The sequence below is a fragment of the Carassius gibelio genome, chromosome A6, assembly GCF_023724105.1.
Source record: "Carassius gibelio isolate Cgi1373 ecotype wild population from Czech Republic chromosome A6, carGib1.2-hapl.c, whole genome shotgun sequence".
Taxonomy (NCBI): Eukaryota; Metazoa; Chordata; class Actinopteri; order Cypriniformes; family Cyprinidae; genus Carassius; species Carassius gibelio.
This window is the reverse complement of record NC_068376.1, coordinates 7933693-7958298: the sequence shown is the minus strand read 5'-3', so window position 1 is coordinate 7958298 and position 24606 is coordinate 7933693. Positions and strand designations below refer to the sequence as shown.

The window sequence follows — 24606 nt, the reverse complement described above, 5'->3', positions numbered from 1 at the left end:
GCTGCCAAGAACTCCAGGCTTTCTTTGCCATTCTAATAAAAGTGAATAGGACAGAGATTTGCATGCTGTTTTCTTGTACACCATCGATATGAAATGAAAAGTTTCCCTGTTTGCTTGCTTTAAACATGTTGCTGGTCATTGTGCACGATTCAGCAGTCCAAATTATTCCAAAGAAAAAATGTTTGCCTGTCCAGTATTCCATCAAATAGTAAATTATTCTATGTCAGGATGCTCTTGATGATGAACTTGACCTCCAGTCAAAAAGCCTCCTTTAAAGTGGTTGCCTGCTTTTCAAGATACAGTTAAGAAAAAAGATAACTTGATAACTTCAAGTCCTGTCACACTATAGAAGTAAAATGGGTACCGATTACTGTTTTAAGTTGACTTTAAGGAAGTCATTTACTTATATATCAGCTGGGCCAAGTAGTCAATCAATATCTTGCCAGTTTAATCGTTCTAGGGTTTTTCCTGTGATGTGAAAAAGCTGAATTTTCAGCAGGCATTACTCCAGTATTCAATGTCACGTAATCATTAAAAATCGTTCTAATATCATGCTTGTTTGCAAATGTTGAAAACTGTTTCTGTCTAATCATGATCAATTTTGTAGGGATTGTTTTTTTTTTTTTATATTTTAATATTTTGTAGCGTTATAAAAGTCTTAGTTGTCATTTTAAAATAAATGTATGTGTCTTTTCTGAACAGTAAAAGTAAATAAAATTTAAAAATAAATAAATAAATAAACACAAATAATTCTCACTGACCCCAAACTTATGAATGATATAGTGTGTAACATCAATATCAGCATCGGTCATTAAACCCATCATGATTGACCATTAAACCCAACAACTATGGCTTGAAAAATGGAAACATTGTTTTTTTTTATATCTAAATAATTAGTAGGACATTGAGTTATATTGGACTGTATTTGCAAAGCAAGAGTGCATCAGTGCCACTGCATATAAATGACAATAGCTGTGTGTTTTGTGTTCCTGTGTGCAGGGGGAATGCCTACTCCCAGGCAAAGCCCTGTGGAGGAAAGGGAGGTGCTGAGTGGTGACGGAAGATCCAACAACAACAACATGGCTGATGCCACCACCACCAACCTGCTGGCCTCTGTTAAAGAGCAGGTATGCCGCACCGTTTCCGTCTGCCAGTGTCTGGCTGTAGGGTAGCTGTAATCTGAATAGTCACTCAAATATGAGATGTATTAAGTCAACCTTCTGCTCATTAGTCAAAAGTCATATTTGCATTATTAATTCTTGGGTGGGGAAAGCTGCCTTTGAGGACACAAATATCTGGTCTACATTGAATTTTAGAGCTGATAACCTTGTTTCATCAGTTTGTGTACAGTGTGGGTTAATTTAATTTTTATTATTTCATCAACCTTTTTGCTTAAGAACAAGATTCATATTAACCAGTTTTCTCACATCAGGTTTACATGGAATTTATGAGCTAGATTTGACCAAATTACTTATTTTGTAATATTTTATATATGTGTGTGTGTGTGTGTGTGTGTGTGTATATATATATATATATATATATATATATATATATATATATATATATATATATATATATATATATATATATATATATATATATAAAATTATTATTATTATTATTATTATTATTTTACAAGGCACATTTTTAGGAACTGAATTCTTGTTTACATGTTTTCTAACGTTTCTCACATAAGATCTGATGCGCAGTCCTTCTAATCTGTTTCACAGTTCAGTGTCATGAAAATTACTAATTGAACTGTTAGCTTAATCATTACAAATCTGGTTAATGCTGATAGCATTCATTAATGCTATGAGTCTCTGTTAAAATCTAACTGATTATCCCTTTACCAGGCTTAACATGTTTCACTAGGACACCAGAAAACGCAGCATGGATTTCATTGCATGGTGTGTGTGTGATTGCAGTGATTTGTGTGGTCAAGTCTTGTCGTTTCTTTGTGCTCCTCTTGGACAGAATCAGGACATAGGCAAGTATTGTCACTCTGAACAATAGGTTGAATAGAAGAGTCCTGGTACAGCTGGTAGCTCACAGCATGGCACAAGGCAGATAGCCATTGCCTGACTTATCTCGCCTGGAGAATAACACTCAATACTCTTTCTTTTCAATGGCTACATTAATTGCAACCTCTTATAGTGCTTGCCAGCTTGAAACCTGCAATACTTTCAGAATATAATATCTATTTCAGAGCATATACAATGCTCCAGAATCGTTTCGTTGCAGTCTAACAATGGCAAGAAAATCATGAAAATATGCAGTGACACAACAGTGGTATTTTTTCTCTTCAGAACACTATAGTCAATACAACAGCAATGTGAGCTGTTTATATGTGTGTGAGAGAGTGTGTCTCCTTTAAAGACAGCTGCATCAACGAGTCTGTCTCTATCACAGAGAGGCAGACCAACAGTGCAGCCTTCTCGCCTTCCGCACACACACACACACACACATATAAACAAACACACATGGATTTCACACAGAGAGTCAAGAGTGGGGGGGAGGCCACAAATTCAGAAGCAAAAAGCAGTGAGACAGGATGGAAGCTGAGAAGAGACAGGATTTAAAGACAATGGATTCTGAAGCTAAATTAATGTTGTGACTGGAAACGGGTATGATGTGTGTACTGCCTTCACATTATGGATATGTTTTTGATGATTGTTTTTGTCCCTCCTGTCTTTTTTTGAAGGAGCTTCAGTTTGAACGGCTTACCAGAGAACTTGAAGAAGAGAGACAGATTGTGGCCAATCAGCTGGAGCGATGCAGGTTGGGGGCGGAGTCTCCAGGTGCTGTGAGTGACAGGTAAGAGGTAGTTTTGAAAAACACTATGATAAAAACTTGTGTTCTGCTAGTGGAATTTATTTTAGAGGTCTGATTTAAAGAAAGAGCTCATTTAAAAATGTACATTTCCTTTTTTTAATATATATATATATTGAAAGAATGTCATGAAAGTAGCCTGTATGCATCATTAGTAAATGATGGCAGATTGTATTTATGAGAAGAACATCTGTACTGCTTTCTAGTTATTACCATGAGGCCTGCTCAGTATGTTTTCCCTCTAAAAACATGTGCATGATTGTAAATATTTGATCACTCTTGCTGATGTGTTTTTTTTGCGGTTTTATAGTTGGCAGTGGCAGTACTTGAAACAAAATGAATTTTTTGGTCATGTACTCACCTTATGTTTTACTTGACTTATCTTCAGTGGAACACAAAAGCAGATTTAAGCAGGATACCAAGCCAATTTTGATTTGAATAATCCATTAATAAAATAACAAAATAATATACATTGTTACATGATTTTCACAATGCGGTTTTAGGAGGATGCTTAATTATTGCACTTTTATATTATTGTAAGCCTTCAAACGAATCTCATATGAGTGTATACGTGGCAACTAAGCATTTAAACCCTCTCCCTCCACACATAAATGGATCATTCTCACGCCCCTGCCTACATGTGAAACACATTTAATTGTACAGTAGATGTAGTCTGTGTACATACTCGTTGTTCTGAGTTCTCATGGTGTGTGTCAGTATGAAGGACAAGTGTGCAGTGAAGTGCAAACAGTTGTCTCTCTTTCCTCACTGAATAATTACTTTTTGGAAAGTGGGTGTTTGTCAATTTACAATAAACACATTCAAGCTTTAGGGTATTGTGAAAGTTTCTCATTTAATGAATGTCATGGAAAGAGTGCTCTTGATAAATCAGAGAGGTTTGCTTCAGCCATCACTTCAGAAAGATTTATTTTCTATCTGGTTAAACTAAAGTATAGGTTTTCGCCAGCTCTTGCTTTGCCACATTGAACTCTTTGTGTCTGTGGGCCCTATTTTAATGATCTAAACGCAAAGTGTAAAGCGCACGACGCAGGTGCACTCAAGGCGTGTCCAAATCCACTTTTGCTATTTTAATGACGGATAAACGGTCCGTGCACCGGGGCGCATTTTTGGGATGGGTTGTCCCTATTCTCTTAATAAGTTATGGGCGTAACGTTAATCTCCCATTCCCTTTAAGAGCAAGATGTTGGACCATGGTGGATCGCTATTTACATGGCATAAAAGCTGAACGTTTCTCAAGCACTGAAACCGATCATCTACGGGACAAGCAGGAATCCACAAAAATGCCAATTTCAATCATCATTTTAAGTAGTAATAGGCTGAATTGCAAATAGCAAGCCTAATTCTAATACATGCAATGACTATCCATCATTACATTTTTATATTTATGTAGCCTACACAATAATATTCTGAACACACGCCAGAACACACCTCTTTTTTAGACCAGCACGCCCATGGGCGCACAAATGCATTTGCTAATTAAATGACGTGACGCTGGACGGAAAAATGCGAACTGCGCCGGACTGAAACTAGCAAACACACTAGCGCTGCGCCTTGCGTCACATTGCGCCGGGTGTATGATAGGGCCCTGTATGTGTGTATGCACATGTCAGCTGCCATGTTTGTTCTCCTCATCTTTGAAGGAGTGTGTGTTCTGTTTTTTTTGTTTGTTTTTTTTCAGATGGCTTGTGCTATTTTGCCGCAGTATACAGGACCTTTTTTTCCTTTTGTTTGAAGAAGGTCCATGTGTGCATTCTTGCTACCATGTGCCCTGCAACCCATTCCTGCATTCCTGCTGTCCCCACTGCGCCCCCTTTCAGCTGCCGCTGTACACTGATGGCCGGTGTCCTTTGACCCCTCCTGTTGCAGTCAGTTTTGCTTTTTGGCAGGCATTACCGGACACTCGTCTGCTGTTTTAAGACAGTGGTGTCTACATTCTCTCATTTATTCAACCCGAACTCCCAATACCACATATCCTGTGATTTCTCTCTTTTTCAGTTCCTACAAATGCACAAGTATTTTAATTCCTTGTCATTAACCGAACAGGATTTAAAAAATCTGTGTCAGAGAGATGAACGTGATGGTCAGTAGACTGTAACAATGTGACTGATGTTCACTGGTAATGGTTTGCTAATGCTGGGCAAATGGAACAGATCTTTTTGCTTTTCATTGACTTATCGGAAGATGAGATGGGTCATTCTACAAAACGGATGCCATTTGTGTTTCTCTTAAATGTGTGAAAAATAACTAGAAATAGAACTAGCTAATGCCAACTTTTAGACTTGCACAGTACACAGTGATTCACAAACTAACACATCAACAAAACAACAGTACATTTATTTTAATTCGCTATCTATTTATTGTCCAAATGTTGTATGCAGGAAATTAAAATTTAGTTCATTGTCTTTACTTTTTCTATATACTTTACATATGTAGTTTAGAACTAATTGTATTAATATGCTGAAAATGTATTGATACTCATGCCATCCAAGATGTACTATAGATGAGTTCTTCATCTTTTCAAATCTTGTTAATGCTGTTGTTAATGCAAACTGACTGGTACAGATTTGGAGAAATTTAGCAGTACATCACTTGCTCACCAAAGGATCCTCTGCAGAACATGGGTGCCATCAGAATGGGAGTTCTGAAACAGCTGAAAAAAAGTAGTCCACACGACTCTAGTTCATCATTAAAATCTTGTGAAGTGAAAAGCTGACTGTTTTTAATACATTTATCATTCAGACATTTTTAGACTACAAACTGTTGCTTCTGGTAAAAATACGAGTCCTCTATAATGTTTCTTCCTGCAGTGAAAAAAATCCTGAAACAGGAGAGAAATATACCCAGATCAAGCACTGTTTAAAAGTGAGAACAGTCCAAAACCGTTCTAAAGAAATATGTTGTGGATTTTGATGTGAGAGGACTTGAGTTATTGTGGATTATGGACTCATGTCACTGTGACATTCACATTGTGAGGTTTTGATTAGCTGTTTGTACTCTCATTCTGACGGCACCCATTCACTGCAGAGGATCCATTTCTCCAAATCTGTTGTGATGAAGAAACAAACTCATCTACATCTTGGATGGCATAAGGGCGAGTTTAATAAATGGTGCCAATTTAAAAAAGTTTTACAGATTAAGAAATAAATTCATAAGTTTTTGGCATGGTGTAGATTCACAAGAGATGAAAACAATACTAATAATAGTTTTCTATTCAAAGGGTTTTAATTATACCTCTCTATATTTTGCCATCTTGAAATTATGTGATCTGTGGTGTTTAAGCAAACGTCAAAAAGAATCCTTACACTCATTGGCTTTGCTTCTGTAGCTACACGAGTTGTGTAGTGTGGTCTAGTGATTCGAAGACTGAAAGTTAGATAATGAACCACATTTATTATAGTGCTTTTCCAATGTTACAATGATTTTTAGTAGTAAGCAAGTAATAATTGAAAAGTGTATATTTAATATCAGTATAAAATTGTCTCTTTAATAAACATTTTCTAGCTTCATATCCTTGGACGGATGTTAATAGTTTAATTAAAGCACAATATGTCAAATTAAATTGTAAAACTGTCAACCGTGTTATACATATATTAAACTTAATTAATGGCATAATATATTACCACTTATACAACGATATTAGTATGTTTTGAAAAGTTACTTTAAAATCAGCTTATACTGAAAAAGGCACTACTTTCATATAATGCCTCAGATGAATTTCATCTTTTGTCATGTCTTCATTTTTTTCCAGCTCTTCTGAGAAGTCCCTCCTGTGGAGATCTGCAGGTATTTTTGTCTAGTTCTCTTCCTGCTTGTTAATTTTTCTTGCCACCTGTTGTAAATAAGAACAAGAAGAGCTTTAACATTTCAGTCAGCCCTGCAGTCACATACATACAGCACAGATCACAGTTTAGCTTCGATGGCTGATTTTTGTACTCAAGGCTCTCTGAAGCATTTAGAGGACAGTTATGCGTAATTGTGTGTACATTTTTTGCCTGACCTTTCTTTTCTCAGTGTGTTATGGTTTAGTTACAAGCCCCAGAGCTGTGCTATGTTGGCAAAATCATTGTACGGTATTATATTGTAATATTTAATATTTTTTATATGACTCTGATATCGCAAGAACTGTGCCGAGTTCTGGGCTTTTTCTTTTTTATTCTGCATGCTCTAAAATAGACACCAGACACTGTGGTCTTGTGTTCTGGTCACCCAACTTAATGAACAATATCCCATGAATTATTCCACTGAACATTTGGAATCTCTTTTTCTCCTTCCAAATCCTCACTGTGTGGCTAGAACTGTTTTCTACCCTTAACTTTAGCTCTAATTCCTATTGTCATATCTTATTGTGAGAAAGTCTGGAAACACAATAGACCAGATAGCTCATTTTTATCTGTGTAAATGACGGAAAGCATTGTAGATTATCTGTCAAGGACTTTTATTTTGGGTAAATGCAAAGGTGGCATGTTTTACAGTAGGCTAATGCTCCCTCTAGTTATGTCAAAGAATGAAGGTAACTGTATCTTGCTAATTTTCTCAAATACTTAAACCCTGCTCACAGTATGTTAACCCTTTGGTCATCAGAATCCCCAGGTGCAGGTGTGTCTAAGCCATCGAATGGTTGCTCATCACCCACATTTGGGGTCAGAGGTCAGGGGTTACTCTACTCTCCTGAACTGGAACAGATCTCCCTGCGTGAAAGTGAGGGTCTGTTCATTCACACTCCATATTGCCTTCTGTCACTTCTATGTGAACAGTTTATACTCATACTGATGTTTTTATGCAGTATTCCAAGTTGAATACAACTAAAGATCTATGGGCAGCATCTTTGGCCTCCTGTTGATTACCACAGAAGATAGTTTCAATTTATACACTGCAGTTAAGAAGAATGTTGTTGTTGTTGATGTTTTTGAAAGATGTCTCTTATTTGATGAAAAGAAAAAAAACATATATATATATATATATAGAGAGAGAGAGAGAGAGAGAGAGAGAGAGAGAGAGAGAGAGAGAGAGAGATTTTAACATTTTACAATTTTGTATATTCCTGTGATGACAAAGCAAATCTGAATTATCAGCAGCCATTACTCCATTACTCCATTACTCTACTACTTCTTTAGGTTCACATGATCCTTCATAAATCTTTCAAATTTGCTCATTTGTTATTAAAAGAAGAACATTTCTTTTAAAAGAACAACATTTATTTGAAATACAACTCTTTTGTAACATTATCAATGTATTTACTGCCATGTTTAGACAAATTGAATGCTTCCTTATAACAGTAAAAAGTCTTTATACACCTACATTGGAAACCTAGATGGGATGCTCTTGCATTTCATAAGCTTATTATATTTTATAATCCTTTTGAAGCAGACTAGCTTTTATAGGTGGATAAAAGTCTGGTTGTTTTTCTGGTGTAATAATTGTTAACGAGGTTTGCTTCATGCAAACAGTACATGTACAGTAGTTATGTCTTTTTATTACTTTGTATTCAGTATAGAAAGCAAATACCAGGTACATTTTTGTGATCTACAGGTAGGCTTCTACTTTAAGAGAATTACTGTACAGTACACATGAGGTCTTTTATAGTACAAATATGTAATTTGATGATACCAGTACCAGTGAAAATTAACAAATCTTATTGTGCATACTCGGTTATTTACATATTAATATAATCATTAACCAATCAAAAGAAAACAATAGCATGCAGCCTTCAGTTAATTTTCAATTAGGTAGACATTACTTTTCAAGAGTTATAATTATTCAAAATAATTTAAATAATTAAATAAATTAGTTAAATAATTATTCAACTAAACAGCCAGTATCAAAGTAAAATGTTTTCCTAAAAAAAAAAAAAAACATAATTTCGGACCCACTTTATATTAAGTGGCCTTAACTACTATGTACTTACATTTTAATTAATAATTAGTACAATGTACTTATTGTGTACATAATGTTTTTACATTGTACTTATATTTAAAAAAACTACATGTAATTACATCTGAATTTAATTTCTGTAATTACATTTATAATTACATTGTTGACCCATACTTTACACCTTAACCCACCCTTAAACTTAGCCATACCTCCAACCCTCTCCCTAACCTTACCCCTATCCCACCTCAATAGCAGCAAAAGTGTTTTACAATACAATATGTACACAATAAGTACATTGTACTTTTTTTATGTAAGTACATAGTAGTTAAGGCCACCTTATATAAAGTGGGACCATAATTTCTTTATGATTGATGAAAGAAAGACATAAATATCTTGGTTGATAAGGGGATGAGTACATTATCTTTACATCAACATGTGACATTAAATTACTTTTTACCAGTGTTTGGAGTCTTTTAAACGGCGTTAGGTAACGATGTTATTTTTTCAGTAACGGGGTAATCTAACTAATTAATTTTCCCGTCGTTATAATGCCGTTAACATTACTGGACGTTAAATCCGTTGCGTTACTTTGCATTGATTTAATAAACGATGTAATCCGTACGCACCCCTGGCTCACACAGCGAGTGAGCAGGTGGGTTAATAACAAGATAAGTGATTATGATTGGCTAAGGCAGAGTCATGTGTTTCATGGTAGCCAATCAGAGCCAGTGTTTTTACGCCAGCGGCATTTTCAAGGTGGAGATATAAGCACTTATTCAAATTCATTGTGGCCAAAGGCAAGAACGTGCATTTAATGTGTATATGTAGTATGTGACACGCATCTACAAAGCTAGTGGCCAAAAACACTTTTCTTACAAAGATAATACTTGGAAGTGCAGGATAAAACTCTTGCTGTCTGTTGACGTGCAATAAATATTGAAAGTTATGTACGAACACCTGTCTGTTCTACTCATTTTAACTGACTTGTGAAAACTGCTCCAAAAAAAAAAATATTATTTGACACACATAGCAACTTTTTTTTTTTTTTAAAGTTACGCAAATAGTTACTTTCCCTGGTAACGAGTTACTTTTATTATAGAGTAATTCAGTTACTAACTCAGTAACTTTTAGGAACAAGTAGTGAGTAAATATAACTAATTACTTTTTTAAAGTAACGTTTCCAACAGTGCTTTTTACATAATGCAGTTGCACCTATTACCGATATTGCAGTAAAACTGGTATCAAAACCTGTTTATGTTAATTGTCAAGGAAAGTATATGTTTCTCATTCATTTTTTTAAAGTGAAAGACAGGTAATCATTAAACAACAACAGGCCACGGTTTCTATTGATAGAGCTTAATTTGTATTTAACTTAGCAATCCATAGTTCAAATATAATTATTTTACCATTTCTGAACAGAAAATATGTTGTCTATCTCAGTATTTTTTGTGCCTGTTTCTTGCTGCTTCAGGGTCTGCACCAAACTCACGCAGCTCTACTCAAATGAATTCATATTCAGATAGTGGATATCAGGAGGTGAGTGGTTACTATAGTAACACAGTGACACCCAGACGATCAGAAGGGAGGTCCCAGTCAACAAGCTCCGCCCCCAGCGGAAGCCCCACCCTCGCCATGAGCTCCAGGGCTGAAGGACAGGCCTCAGCACAGGTATACACACAAATACACACAGAGACAATGATTGATTCATTAAACTTTCCATAGGTTATTTAGCTTTTCTGAATAGATGTGCAGTTTTATCAGCAATCTATTTTTAAAATTTCTCACCTGAGAAGTCAAGATGGACATAAAATAATCATTAAACTGTAAAATGCTGCGTCTTCAAATACATTGCATGCATGGACTGCTTCCGGCAGCATTGCAAGAGCTAGTGGTAGTAAATTTTGTGCTTAATTTTGAGGCTAAATGTAGAAGTGTTCATGAATAGATAGAGCCCAAAGAAGTGTGGTTTTCCTTCTTTTTTTGTCCTCAGCTGCTCTAAATCCTGATTTATCATTCATCTTATGATATTTTTTAAAGTTATAACAGTATTATCATCTATTTTGCATCTATGATGGCTAAAGTGTTTGTTTCTAAAAAATAATCTGTTTCTCAGGTGGGCAGCAGTGGCCGTGTCATGAGGCGTGTCAGTTCTGTTCCCTCTCGTGCCCCATCCCCACTCTACACCCCGTCCCCACCTGCATCACGTCAGCCTCTGCGTACCTCTCTCGGAAGCCCCTATGGTTCACCTATAGTTTCAGAGCCCCGTCCTCTGCCTAGTATATTTCCTGGCACAAGCTTGCCTCCTGCCTCCAGCCACGCCCCCGACCCAGTACACTCCAGCTACTTGGGACGGCATGGAAATGGGACGGAGTCAGAGTCTGAGTCACCAAAACTCCTGCGGGTCAGTATGACCGCTCAGCCTCAGCAGTACGGGACCCTGGGGAAACACGATTCACGTGCATATGACAGCACTCACTCTTCTTTTGGGTCACGGGCCTATGACATCTTTGAGAGGATGGTACTTTCAAGACCGGATAGCCTTACAGGTGGGCTACACAATACACACAAACACTCATGTTTTACAGGTGTTATTGTTAAGGATAGGAGTGTATCCAAAGTACACCTCTTTTGAAAGGTTTGGGGTCAGTAAGATTACATTTTTTGTTAAATAAATGCATAAGATGTGAGAATAAGAGATCTTTTCTGAAAACATAAAAAAAAAAAAAAACTTTTTAAGGACACAGATTTGAATATGTGTGAAACATTCTTAGCGTTGTATATGCACTATATTATACAAGGATTAGTAATGCTGTCACTTATCAGTGTGTGTTTGGTTCGGATTATATAAAATCTTCCCTGGTATAAGAAGGTATTTCTTTCCTGAAAATCCTCTCATGAGGTGAATTCTTAAAACTTGGAAAAAAAATGGTAAAGAATTCATTAAGCATTTCACAGTTTAGCCTCTGACACAGTGTATACTGTCTGTTAAAACATTAAGAAAATTTCACATATCTCGGAACATAAATGCAGGAAGACTGACACAAATTGGTTATCATAAAAGTGCAAAAGGATCCTAGTAATTGCTCCTACCCAAATGATCATAACCCTCTGATTACAAGATGCTGTGTGGGCATATGAATTTGTGAATTGAAAGTGCTGAGATGCATTAATCTAGGGCTTGTATAGTATATCGTTTCAAAATCATATTACAGTCTCAATTTCATCTGCAATACATCCAGATGAAACTGGAGCTGCATGGATATTGACTGTGTGTGTGTGTGCATGTGTGCATGCTCACAAGTCTTTATGTTTGTGTGCTCTAGTGTTTTGTAGGATTACTCCGATGATAATCTCACATTCTGGCTCTGTAGATGACTTTCTCAGATATGCCCTACTGCCCCATTTATGCCGTATTTCTCTGTAGATCATGCATGATGTAAAACCTTTGAAAGCTGCGCATTTAACTCCAGGCCCTTCAGAAAGAACTATGGCTGAATTTAGAGATGTATAAAGTGATTGGAAATTTATGAAAGACAAACTCACTGAATTCTGCATGGCTGTTTCAGACCAGCGTGCTGTGGAGCTTTGTTCGGTTCACAGTTGGCTTTATTATTCTGCCAGTGTGTGATTGACATGTGAGAAAATTTCTTTGAGAATCCAATTGAGTCATTTCTATGCTAATGTTACACTGGATCAACATTCATTCATAGTATAAAGGCAGAGATAAAAGCAAAATATTTGCTTGAACACGAAGTGCAATGGCAATACCATGGTATAACTAAGCACTATAGTTTTTGACAATGGTAATCATTCCATACCATATTATTAACACTGCACCATGGTTTTGAGATTCTGATTCTGATTCTGATTCTCAAGCTCTAGATTTTGATTTTCATTGATTCTGATTCATTTTGGTTTATTATATTTGTTACAAATGAATTCTCTCTGAAAGTGCAAAAGTATTTCAGACTTTTCAGCTTGATTTTTGAAATTCATGGAAAGTCATTCATCTGAGGAATCAGGCTACACTGGATATTTTTGATTCACTAAAAAGAATCTGATTTTAAGCTGGTTGCATTATTTTTGCATCCAGCCCTTGAATACCTTTCTAGTCATTATTTCACAATAGAAAACGTCCTTTTCTTGCTTCACATTAGTACAACTGCAAACTCACATTTACCCTCCGCTTTTCCCGAGATTCTGCAAAACAAAAATGATGTACAAATACATATTCACTCAGGAAATGAAAAAAGACAGGAAATGTTTTGGGGATTTTAAAAAAGCACCATCAAAATCATTCAGGATGAGCATCATAATTAATCGGGAAAAAATTCTACATTTTTTCCCTTAGCCCTACCGAATGATAATTTTTTTTGCCAGCAAAGCTAACATTGTAGTATGGTTATCAGCTGATGCAGTTATCTCACAATGGCCAAATATTGCCTAATTAATCAAACTGGTCAATATATCTGCCTGTCCGCAGTTTCTGATGATAGTCAGATGATAGTTTGAAGCCAGAGATCAATGTTTGACTGCTTAGATTGTGATCCAGGTTTAAAAGTTGAGGTCAGGTGTGTTCCATTGAAAGTTCTGATTGTGATACATGCACTACAGCTCTTAAGACTATTATACACTAATGAGCATACTGTACAATGTCAGTACAAGCATTCACAGGGTTTGTCAGTAGATTCAGTAATTATGCTGCAAGAGTTAGATAATTGGGTATGCAATCTTGGGTAGGCGTTCATGAGCAAATCTATTGTATCCTGTTTGCCATGAAATCATGTGTGTGGGAAAAAAGCTGAAACCTAATTCATCTAAATTGCACAATTAAAAAGGACGTATCTCTGATTGTGTCAGGCAAAGTGACATTCAAGTCACTAAAAGCAACACAACATAGTGCCTTCTTTCAGTCTAAAAACTGCCTTGTTCAAGGTCATCATCTCTCACAGATACGTCTGAGGGTGGCGAAGTCCAGTGGAGTGGTTCATTACAGCTGATTGTTTTTATAAAATACAATTTACATCACTTGAATTCTCGAGAGTTTCATTTGCCTATGGGAAGCAAAACGAAAGTCTTCGTTATGTAGATTTACAGCTCCTAGAGTGGTTTTGCTGATGAACAAAAATTTCACTTGCTAGACCGACGCCTAATTAGCATAAATGAGTCTTAACTCCATTCAGTAGAGTAAACTTGTTTTCAAGATTAAGATTTTTAAAAGTGTTTTTGAAAAGTCTGTTATGCTTTTATTTTGTCTATTATTATTAAGTGTTTTCGGGTTGGGTTAAGTGTATTCTTCATCCTTCAGAAATCATTCTAATGTGCTGATTTGGTGCTGAAGCAACATTTCTTATTATTATCAGTGTTGAAAAAAGTTATTCTGCTTTATAGTTTTGTTGAATCGGTGATACACTAATATTTAGAAGTTTGGGTTAAGTAAGATTTAGGTTTATTTGTTTAAAAAAAAAAAAAACAATAAAAAAAAATAATAATACTTTTATCCAGCATAGACATATTAATTTCACAGTCAGAGTAAAGACATATATAATGTTACAAAATATTTTTATTTCAAATAAATGCTGTTCTTTTGAACTTTATTCATCAGAAAACCCTGAAAGTAAATGTATTGTATTAAGCAGCAAAAAAAAAATAATTATAATGGCAATTAATAAATAATTGGACTGGAGTAATGCCTACTAAAAATTCAGCTTCGCTATCACAGGAATAAATGGTATTTAAAAACATATTAAAATAGAAAACAGCTGTTTTAAATTGAAATAATGTTTCACAATGTTACTGTTTTTATTTTATTTTAATAAAAATGCATCCTTGGTGAGCATAAGAGACTTCAAACATGAATAAACTCATGAAATTTACTGACTGTGAATCAGGGATATCATTAATTAAAACAAACTATAAGAAATTATTTCATTATTTGAACTATAATGAACATGAACTAAAATATAAAAAAGTTCAGCCAAGTTTATGTACTAAAATAACTAAAAAACTAAATAAAAGCTATCTAGACATATATATATATATATATATATATTAAAATAATAATAATAATAATAATAAAAAATGTACTAAAATAACAGTGTTGTGAATCTCTGACCTTCATCTAGGCTTGCAAACCTCTTATAGTCAGAACAGCCAGTTAGGCCAAGACGCCCGCTCCCCTGACTGCCACGTCACGCCAATCTATGAAGACAGAACCTTCCAGAACCCTCTGTACCAGAGCCCCACGCACGGCTCCCAGAGCGCTATCTCCAGAAACAATACAGGTTTGTGATGAATGTCCTTCATGCACCACTGCTATCTCTGCAAACTCTGTAAATGAGTTCTGACATTTTCACAGAGTTCATCTTAACTATGTCTGCACTGCTCACTCTGTCACTCAGGGTTTGGAACTTTACAAAGGACCACTAGTCAGTGTAGCACTCTGAGGTACCAGCGAGGAATATTCTCAGTGGGCTCCATGGCAGCACAGACTGACACCTATCGCCCCGGCCATTACCACCAAACCGACTCGAACTACACCAGACATGCAGCTGCTGTGGACAATGCCGTCACGCGCTCGCCTTCCATAGACAGTGTTCACAAAGACCCCAGGTGAAAAGCTGAACCCAGTGATTCCAGAAACATTGCAGAAAGCTTTAAAAAATAATTTGGAGCCATTGACATTTAAAGCATAAAGACTTTACTTGTAAATATAACCCAGCATGAGTCTTCCCTTGTTGCTGCATTATTCAAACTTAATTGATTTGTTGAGCCTCCACTACTTCTGTGCATGTGTTGCTTTGTAATCATATTTCCGGGCATGTTTATATTGTAGACAGAGCAAGAGCTTGTCAGAAAATGTAAACCAGGTCGCCTGAGTGCTCATTCACATTTGCAGTGCATATTTGAATGACAAATGCGATTGGAAAAAATCCAAGCTGGATAGATTTTTTTATGAGTCTAGTTATTTGTCCTCCTGATGCAAACATGTAAACACAATTAATTATGTATATTTTATTCAAATCTGCAAACATTTATTTGTCAGATGTTTCACGTTTGTATGTGTGTTTTCTCTGTGTCTGTGGGGGGGTCAGGGAGTTTGCCTGGAGAGACCCCGAGCTGCCAGAGGTGATCCGAATGCTGCAGCATCACTTCCCTTCTGTCCAGGCCAATGCTGCAGCGTATATACAGCACCTCTGCTATGGAGACAACCGCATAAAGGCAGAGGTATGGTTACACACACACACACACACACACATGCTGTACTACTAGGTACTTCCTATTCATGTCTTCTGTTCTTCTCAAGTACAGTTGACTTATTGTAGTTTAAGCCTAAACCAAAGCCTAACTATTAAGAGAGAGAAAAAAAGCAATATTTCAATCTTGGACATAAATCTGTGTAGTGCAGGATGAGGCATCGAAATGTATAATAACTGTACATTTTAAACTAATGTTCAAACACGTTTAAGGTCTGAAAAATTTATACTTTTAATTTAAGGCAAGGACACTTTAATTCATAAGTAAAGGTTAATTCATAAGTAACAATGATCAGAGACTGACAATAAGATGATGCAATTATTATATTTTTTCTTCAAATAAGTGCTTTCCCACAGCGGTTTCAACATTTATAACGATACAGAATGTTTCTTGAACTAAAGATCATGTGACACTCAAGACTGGAGTAATGGCTGCAAAAAATTCAGCTTTGCCATCACTGGAATACATTATATTTAAAAATATATTAAAATAAAAATGTAAACAATTTTGTTATTTAAAAATATTTAACAGTATAATGTTTTTAATTACATCTTTTTTACTGTATTTTGTATCAAATAAATGCAGACTTTGTGAGCATAAGAGACTTCTTTCAGAAACATTAAAAAAGTCTTACCAACCCCAAACCTTAAAGGTAAAGGTTGTAGGACCTGACACGAGAGGGCGCACTATCAAAACAATAACAATCGCGTGGTTTGATGACGCTAAGAAGGAGCATAGAATGATGTGATTTGTTGTCTTCTACCCAACCGCTGACGGCCGTCAATCAGACGGAAAGATAAATCATGGTTTTAATGCGAGTTAAACGATTTGCATGAGTAGATTACATACAAAGTCAATGCAAAGACGCGATCAGACGATGGATCAGACGCGTCCTCGCGCAGGTCTAGAGATGCGATGCCCCGTGTTTGCCCTGTATGCCCCATAATACTAATCTTGTTGATCGTTATAATAGCATACGTTTTCTGTAAAGATACGAATCAAAACAACTCACCTGTCGAGTAAAACACAAGCGAGATCGGCATCTCTTTCTAGTAGAAGTTTGTCGCGAAGCTACTTCCGCATTTGTCCACGACACTGTTGTCATGTGGTTTCTACATCAGTAAAGGCGGTAACAAAGGGTAACTCACGTCATTGACAGGCGACTGCACTGCTCCGTGTCACTGTTTAGAATGGGAATTTTCTCTTGATTTTACAAGTAGTTGAAAACATTAGAGATATTGTTATCTACAAAATATATAACACTAGCCTAGTGGTTTTTGGATATTTTACTGCAAATATCTTACAAATTGTTCCTTTAAATCTAAAACATATCAGATATACTGTACAGTATAATATATATATATAAATGTATATATATATATACATATATATATACGTAATTGTAGTTTATTTTTATAATCAAAGTAATATTTCTCTGACCCAGAAACAATGGGGATCTTAATTTGCAAATTAAACTTGAACGGATAAACGTAGGTTTCAAAAAGCTAATATAACATTATAAAATTCTGCGGTTTGAAACCATAAATGAACACCAGTGTTTAATAAATACAATAAAAGAAGTAAGAAGTAGGGACTCGAACCAGTGCATTAGTGGTTAAAGAGAATCAATTTGTTCAGATGGTTCACATGAAAAAAAAAAGTCCACTTGGCAACAATGTTATATTGTTGGGTATATTATCGGTCATTGCTGAAAAAACTACAGTGTTTGAAATAGCAGTTCAATTAATAACAAGCTACTGGAAAATGTTTGTATTTATTTACTTTGCATCTGCAGACTGCATAAAGAGACAGAAATGCCCATCTCAGAAGCATAACTGTGAACACTTGCACTCTCTTACTGTATGTTTTCAGGTGTGTCGACTGGGGGGGATCCGGCACCTGGTGGATCTGCTCGACCACAAAACCCTGGAAGTTCAGCGGAATGCTTGCGGAGCTCTGCGGAACCTAGTGTATGGAAAAGCCACCGATGATAATAAAGTGTGTGTGAGGAATTCCGGTGGAATCCCAGCTTTGGTTCGTCTGTTGAGGAAAACTCCAGACACTGAAGTGCGAGAGCTCGTAACCGGTGAGTGGGTGTGTGAGGTCACATGTCTGACTGCTATAAGAGAGGCTTTCTTCAGCTTTTTCTCTCCCTCTCGCTCTTTTCAACTTGCTTTCTGTGGTGAGATCAGTTTGCACTTTGAAGCGCAGATTTGACAGAGATTACAGTCAATGGAACTCGTGGCTGTGATTAATGAGGAGGGACAAAGTATTTGATTAAAAGCTGAGCTGACACAAACTTGCACGCATGCACACTCTCTCCAAGCTGGATATCCCAAGTATTGCTAGATAGATATGAGGAGATTCTACTCTCCCAAGCAGTTTTCTTGATGTATACAGTGTATTCTTACTGTCAGAGGCTGGCAGCAGGTTTGCTCATCAAAGGCAGAGCTCTCTTCCACTCACACCTCACACACATACTCACAACCACAGGGACTAGTTCGTGTTAATGATCTCTATCTCCGGGATTTTTGTTACACTCCCACTGCCTCTTTACAGTTTTATTACACACCTCTGAATGTGTCTCTCATTTTTTCAAATGAGCTATGTTAAATAATCAAGTGTGTTGAATTGCTTATTATAGCTAAAGGAGTTCACCTAAAAATTCTTATTCACCCTCTTATCAATCCAAACTCCATTGTTGAAGGGGACATTGAATGCAAAATTCACTTTAACATGGTGTTTGCATATTAAAGTCAAGTCAATGTCAAACGAAAATTTTTTCCAGTGTACAGTAAGTAGCGTTTTTATTTATTTATTTTATTAATAAATGTATAATAGATTACTTGATTTTATATTAAAGAGACACTAGTTCTCTATATTTAGTACTATACTTTTGCATTTAATATATTATATACTATGTTTTTGGGGTCATGCCTTGACAGGAGTGTTGTGGAACCTGTCGTCATGTGATTCTGTGAAGATGACAATCACTCGGGACGCTCTCGGGCCACTTACCAACACGGTCATTATCCCTCACTCTGGGTGGGGTGCGGCCCCTCAGCGAGAGGACCAGAAACTCAAACTGCACTCATCTTTGGTGCTGAGGAACACCACTGGTTGCCTCAGGTGTGTTTCATGTAAAAAACGTCTGATCAGGTGTACCAGCCTAATTATACAGGGCTTCCTGTTAAGATCGATTAATCAATAGTCATTTAGATAACCTGCTGACTAGTTGATTTTTAAAATGTATCGTTTTGCACATCACTGGGAGTAGCTGCATTACTCTTCATCATCAAGTGTTGATAACTATTTGCATTTTCAAGTGAGAATGATTGTTTTATCTAAAGCAGATTGCATTGTTGACCACATGATGTTGACGTGTGTGTGTGTGAGTCTCAGGAACCTGAGCTCAGCTGGAGAAGAGGCCAGAAGACAGATGCGTTGCTGTGAAGGGCTGATTGATTCCCTCCTTTATATAATTAAAACCTGTGTAAACACCTCGGATTATGACAGCAAGGTTAGACATATTCTTGTTATTGCATGCAGAATAAAACCATACAGTTCTGATGTACATCCATCTATAAGCGGCTGGTAATATTTGGAACATGCTTTATACATCCTTGCCAGATATCTGACTAATTTTCTGTCTGTATATCCAATGAGAACTGGCAGAGACTAATGCTTCTTATAAAAAGGTGCTACATGTTTTCTGTGCCACTCCTTGAAGGGCCAAAAAATATTAAGTGCCTCTAGTGGTGGAGCACAGCATTGTGCAGCTTTGGTTATTTCTTTACAAAATGTAAGTCTTAGCATGCCATCTGCTGGAACAGGAAGCATTGAAAAGCTTCCTGGAAAAGGAAGAGGAATCCCAAAAATATAAAAAATATTTTATATTACATCTATTTGAAATAATTTTAATAATAATAAGTAATAATAAAAATAGTGATTGTTGTTTTTAATTTAACCCATCTGACTTTTCTTAAATGGACCAAAATTGTGATTTTGATGATTGGGACTGTTGATGTCCAAAATATTATACATTTTCTTCCTTACCCTTTTTTGTTTTCCTGTGTTTTTAGATTGTGGAAAACTGTGTGTGCACTTTGAGGAACCTGTCGTACCGTCTTGAGCTGGAGATGCCTCCGTCTCGGCTGATGGGAAACCAGGATCTGGACACGCTCCTGGGCCCTGACTCCTCCAGTAAGCAGGCCGACTACAGCTGCTGGGGGCTCAGAAAGAAGAAGAAGAAGAGGTCCTGGCAGGATCAGCAGGTGATCGATTACTAAATAAAATGAGCTTGGATTTCAAGTTCTGAAAGCTTATGACCGCTTTTGTGCTCAGTTATCAAATGATTTGGGATTGTGTAAAAGAGAAATTAATTTCAGCCTATAGTCATGGAAAACCTGGAAACATCAGTACATTTCCAGCTCTGGAAACAATGGAAATTAATAAAAACTTAAGTTCATTTCAGTTCAGCTGTAAAAGTTTGTTTTACTTTATATTTGAATAAAATATTTGATTTTGAATGCAGCTTCTATAAAATTATTATTTTTTATTATTTGTTTTTTTAAATAATTAATGATTATATAATAGCAATATTACTACTACTAATAATACAATAATAATAATAAAAATAATATAATAATATATTTTTTTTATTTACAAATATGTTTGTTTTTAAAATTTTATGTTTACAGATGCCAATTTATTAGTTGCTACAGAAAGTTATTTTTACTGAATGTTCCCATCCCTGTGATGCAGTGGGATGGTGTGGGGCCTATTCCTGGTTTTTCTGGAAGTCCAAAGGGCGCAGAGATGCTGTGGCATCCATCTGTGGTAAAACCTTACCTCACTCTGCTGGCAGAGAGCTCAAACCCAGCCACGCTGGAAGGAGCAGCTGGGTCTCTGCAGAATCTCTCCGCCGGAACCTGGAGGGTAGGCTGCTTGTGGTCACTATAACATAAACTGAATTATACAGCCACAGTCTTCAAAATAGAACTGAATTATATGGATGCCATAATTAGCTGGTGGATGAAGAGTATGTCCTGCACGCACACACACACACGCACACACACACACACGCTATTTGACCAGATGTAGTCTCAAGGTACTAATACAGCAACAGTTTTTCTTTTCTTTTCTTTGCATCCTTTATTTTGGAAATGCTTCTAAAGTTAGGAGTAGACTAGACACCTAGATATAGTGTTTGGATTGCATCACTTTCATAGTTTTTAAAATTCAGTAAATGTTAATGCAAATTCTTGCTAACTGAAAGATAATAACCTTCTTTTTCTCTCTCTTTCACCATTCAGTTTGCTGCCTACATCCGTGCTGCTGTACGTAAAGAGAAGGGTTTGCCCATACTGGTGGAGCTCCTAAGAATGGATAATGACAGGGTGGTCTGCTCTGTGGCCACTGCTCTACGGAACATGGCTCTTGATGCCAGGAACAAGGAACTCATTGGTCAGTCACTCAAACTTATTGCTATTAACTGCAATGCTTCACATACCTTTTTATGGCCATTAAAAACTGCATTGCATCTTCTAAAATAAATGTTTGCTGAATTCGGTTGCTTTGAAAGGAAAATACGCCATGCGGGACCTAGTGACCCGTCTCCCTGGCAATGGGCCGTCCCTGCTGTCGGATGAGACGGTGGCGGCGGTCTGCTGTGCACTGCATGAGGTCACCAGCAGGAATATGGAGAACGCCCGTGCTCTCGCCCAGACGGGCGGCATCGACAAACTGGTTACCATCAGCAGAGGACGTGGGGAGAGGTGCATACCTTTTTTTATGGGCTGTTTGAAGTGGGCGGTGTTATATTTTCCATTGGCGTTCCCACACTGTTTCCTAACATAATCCATTTTATTCTTTAAATGTCCTAGTATATCTTTAATTATATCTTATTCTCTTTGGCAGGTACTCCATGAAGGTGGTCAAGGCAGCAGCTCAAGTGCTAAATACTCTGTGGCTGTACAGAGATCTGCGCACCCTCTACAAAAAGGTATATATATATATATATATATATATATATATTGATGTATCAATAGTTTCCAAAATGCTTTGATCCAGTGACACAAACAACATTCGGAGACGACACAAGCTGAAAATGTTAATAGAATTTGTAGTGTATACACTAATGCTTTGCAGAAAACAATATATTTATTTTTAGGTACTTATGGTATCTATATATCAATCATTACAACAACAGTTACAAAGGAACAACTTTCTCATCAGAAATTTGTAACTAAATAACTTGAAATTGAGTTTGATTAAAAATACTTTATCTCGGTTGAGCTTTTGAGCATCACCTGAGATGTATAATACAGTACCGTATTTTTCGGACTATAAGTCGCACCTGAGTATAAGTCGCATCAGTCCAAAAATACGTCATGAGGAAATTGAGGAAAAAAACATAAATAAGTCGCACTGGAGTATAAGTCGCATTTATTTAGAACCAAGAGAAAACATTACCGTCTCCAGTCACAAGAGGGCACTCCTTGTTTTCAGTGTAGGCTACAGGAGCATTGAGCAGCATAGAGCGCCCTCTCGCGGCTGGAGACGGTAATGTTTTCTCTTGGTTCATGTCTATTAGTTAATTTCTCTTGGTTCATGTCAAATTAATTTTGATAAATAAGTCGCACCTGACTATAAGTCGCAGGACCAGCCAAACTATGAAAAAAAGTGCGACTTATAGTCTGGAAAATACGGTAGATGTAAACAATAACTGTGTGTTCTGTGGTTCATCAGGATGGATGGAACCAGAACCACTTCATCACCCCAGTGTCAACACTGGAACGAGACCGTTACCGTTCCCAACCTACTCTGCCAACCAGCAACTTGCAGATGTCGCCTGTTATCCAATCAGGTGGGCCTTTATAACAGCAAGGAATTATAGGAAATGTAATTCTGTAAAAGCTACAGAGAAATGACTCACTTTTTCCACATTTAGGAGGCAGTGCCACCTCTTCCCCTGCCATGTTGGGTATAAGAGGTCATCGCTTAAATCAGCGGAGGACCCAGTCGTCTATGCAACTTCATAATTATTATGGAGACGCAAACAGAAACACAAGTCAGTATACAGGTGAGCCTTCCTTGAGTCCTCTATCCACTTCAAAACAGACAAAAGGCAACATTTAAAAAAATATACCCAGAAATATACCCTAATTATCCACAATTCATGTTATATTAAAGAACTGTAACAATGTCACAATGTAATACAATTTTCTGATTTCTGATTTGACTTTTCTACTGATGTGATCAGTGCTGTGCAGTCAGAGAAAAACAATATTAATATTAAGTTAGGGTCAGGGTTAGGGATTGTCATCCCCTGACAATCCTTGTCAAGATCCAATCAAATGCCATTGGAATGTATACATTGGAAAAACAGCAGATGAATCTGTCTGTGAATCAAGAAGCTGGACTGATGTGCTAATAGATATTTCACCCATGCTCTCTTCAACTAATAGAGCAATCAGTTTTATTCCCCTGTCTGGTTGGAAGCTGTAATGGTCATTTATTTAAGAGCACTTGACCTCTGTAGTTACTCTTTATTGATTGGTGGTACTTCGGCCTGGAGGTCTGATTATGTGATTTTGATTTAGAATACAGATTCAGTGTGAGTGAGGTCTTCATTAGGCCTGTTGAACCGTTTCCGCCCATTCATTCATTCTATTTATACGATAGAAATCTTTAAATATGTGTTCATCTGTGTTTAGGGTCTGGAAAACAGTCTGCCTATTTTATCAGTTCTTATCCCTCTCCTTCAGCCGAGGAGTCCCGCATATCACAGGTGAGTTGAAGAAAGGAAGGAAGGAGGAAGAAATTGCTGAATCTGAAGCCGGCTGACCCCAGATGCTATATGCCCTCTCCAAATGATAACCACTGACTTTGATTTAATGCGTTGAATCCCAACAGATGAAGTTTACGTAATCCATTGGGTTTATTGTTTGATTATTCCCCACAAAAATCTGTGGTGTAAAGCATCTGGGTTTAGTTTTTTTTTTTTTTTAGATTTAACGTAGAATATTACATTTTTGTAAGATTTCATTGTTTAATGTCAGAGTGTTAATATTAATGTATGTTGGGAAAATGTGAAAATTTACATGCAATCAATGCTACAGATTTTATTTTACATATGAGTCTGAAGAGACAAATTCCATGTGATAGTTAGTAAAAATGTTTTTTTTGCTAAACTTTTAAAGCTGTAATGCTGATATTTGTACAAATATTAGGTTTTCAATGAAAACAATTAAAACAGGATGACGATTTGAGATTGTCTCTTTCTGACATAAATCACAAAATATAGGATAAGATGATTTTAGTATGGAATTGTTAAGGTAATGATGGTTATTATAGTTAACTAAAATTAAGATATATAACTATTATGATATGTAAAAATTGATAGCCTGAATGCACTGTAAGTCGCTTTGGATAAAAGCGTCTGCTAAATGCATAAATTTAATTTAATTTAATTTTTAATTTAATAACTGATATAATATAAGATAAATAAAACATTTCTCATTTTAATTTAACTTGATGTACTTAAATAACAATCTAATTTTGATTTAAAAAAAAAAAACCTATAAACAAAAGCTGATAAAAATGACAAAAACACTTTTAAAAAAC

At 36.4% G+C, this 24606-nt stretch overlaps 1 protein-coding gene across 2 annotated transcripts in view; it reads left to right on the top strand.

Annotated features, from left to right (window-relative positions):
- LOC128015368 (plakophilin-4) overlaps positions 1 to 24606 on the top strand; it is a 30698-nt gene that overhangs the window by 4877 nt on the left and 1215 nt on the right. The window contains exons 2-21 of one of the 2 annotated variants that reach the window (XM_052599166.1): positions 1000 to 1127; positions 2702 to 2814; positions 6599 to 6633; positions 7432 to 7548; positions 10193 to 10389; positions 10835 to 11267; positions 14847 to 15005; positions 15123 to 15333; positions 15816 to 15948; positions 17851 to 18064; positions 18924 to 19107; positions 19381 to 19498; positions 20061 to 20252; positions 20743 to 20916; positions 21294 to 21444; positions 21563 to 21755; positions 21898 to 21982; positions 22729 to 22846; positions 22931 to 23062; positions 23697 to 23770. In XM_052599166.1, coding sequence (XP_052455126.1) covers positions 1005 to 1127; positions 2702 to 2814; positions 6599 to 6633; positions 7432 to 7548; positions 10193 to 10389; positions 10835 to 11267; positions 14847 to 15005; positions 15123 to 15333; positions 15816 to 15948; positions 17851 to 18064; positions 18924 to 19107; positions 19381 to 19498; positions 20061 to 20252; positions 20743 to 20916; positions 21294 to 21444; positions 21563 to 21755; positions 21898 to 21982; positions 22729 to 22846; positions 22931 to 23062; positions 23697 to 23770 — 3156 coding nt within the window. In that variant the 5' untranslated portion in view covers positions 1000 to 1004. Of the gene's footprint in view, positions 1 to 999; positions 1128 to 2701; positions 2815 to 6598; positions 6634 to 7431; positions 7555 to 10192; positions 10390 to 10834; positions 11268 to 14846; positions 15006 to 15122; positions 15334 to 15815; positions 15949 to 17850; positions 18065 to 18923; positions 19108 to 19380; positions 19499 to 20060; positions 20253 to 20742; positions 20917 to 21293; positions 21445 to 21562; positions 21756 to 21897; positions 21983 to 22728; positions 22847 to 22930; positions 23063 to 23696; positions 23771 to 24606 lie in introns of both variants that reach the window. The other variant, XM_052599165.1, reaches the window with a different exon arrangement.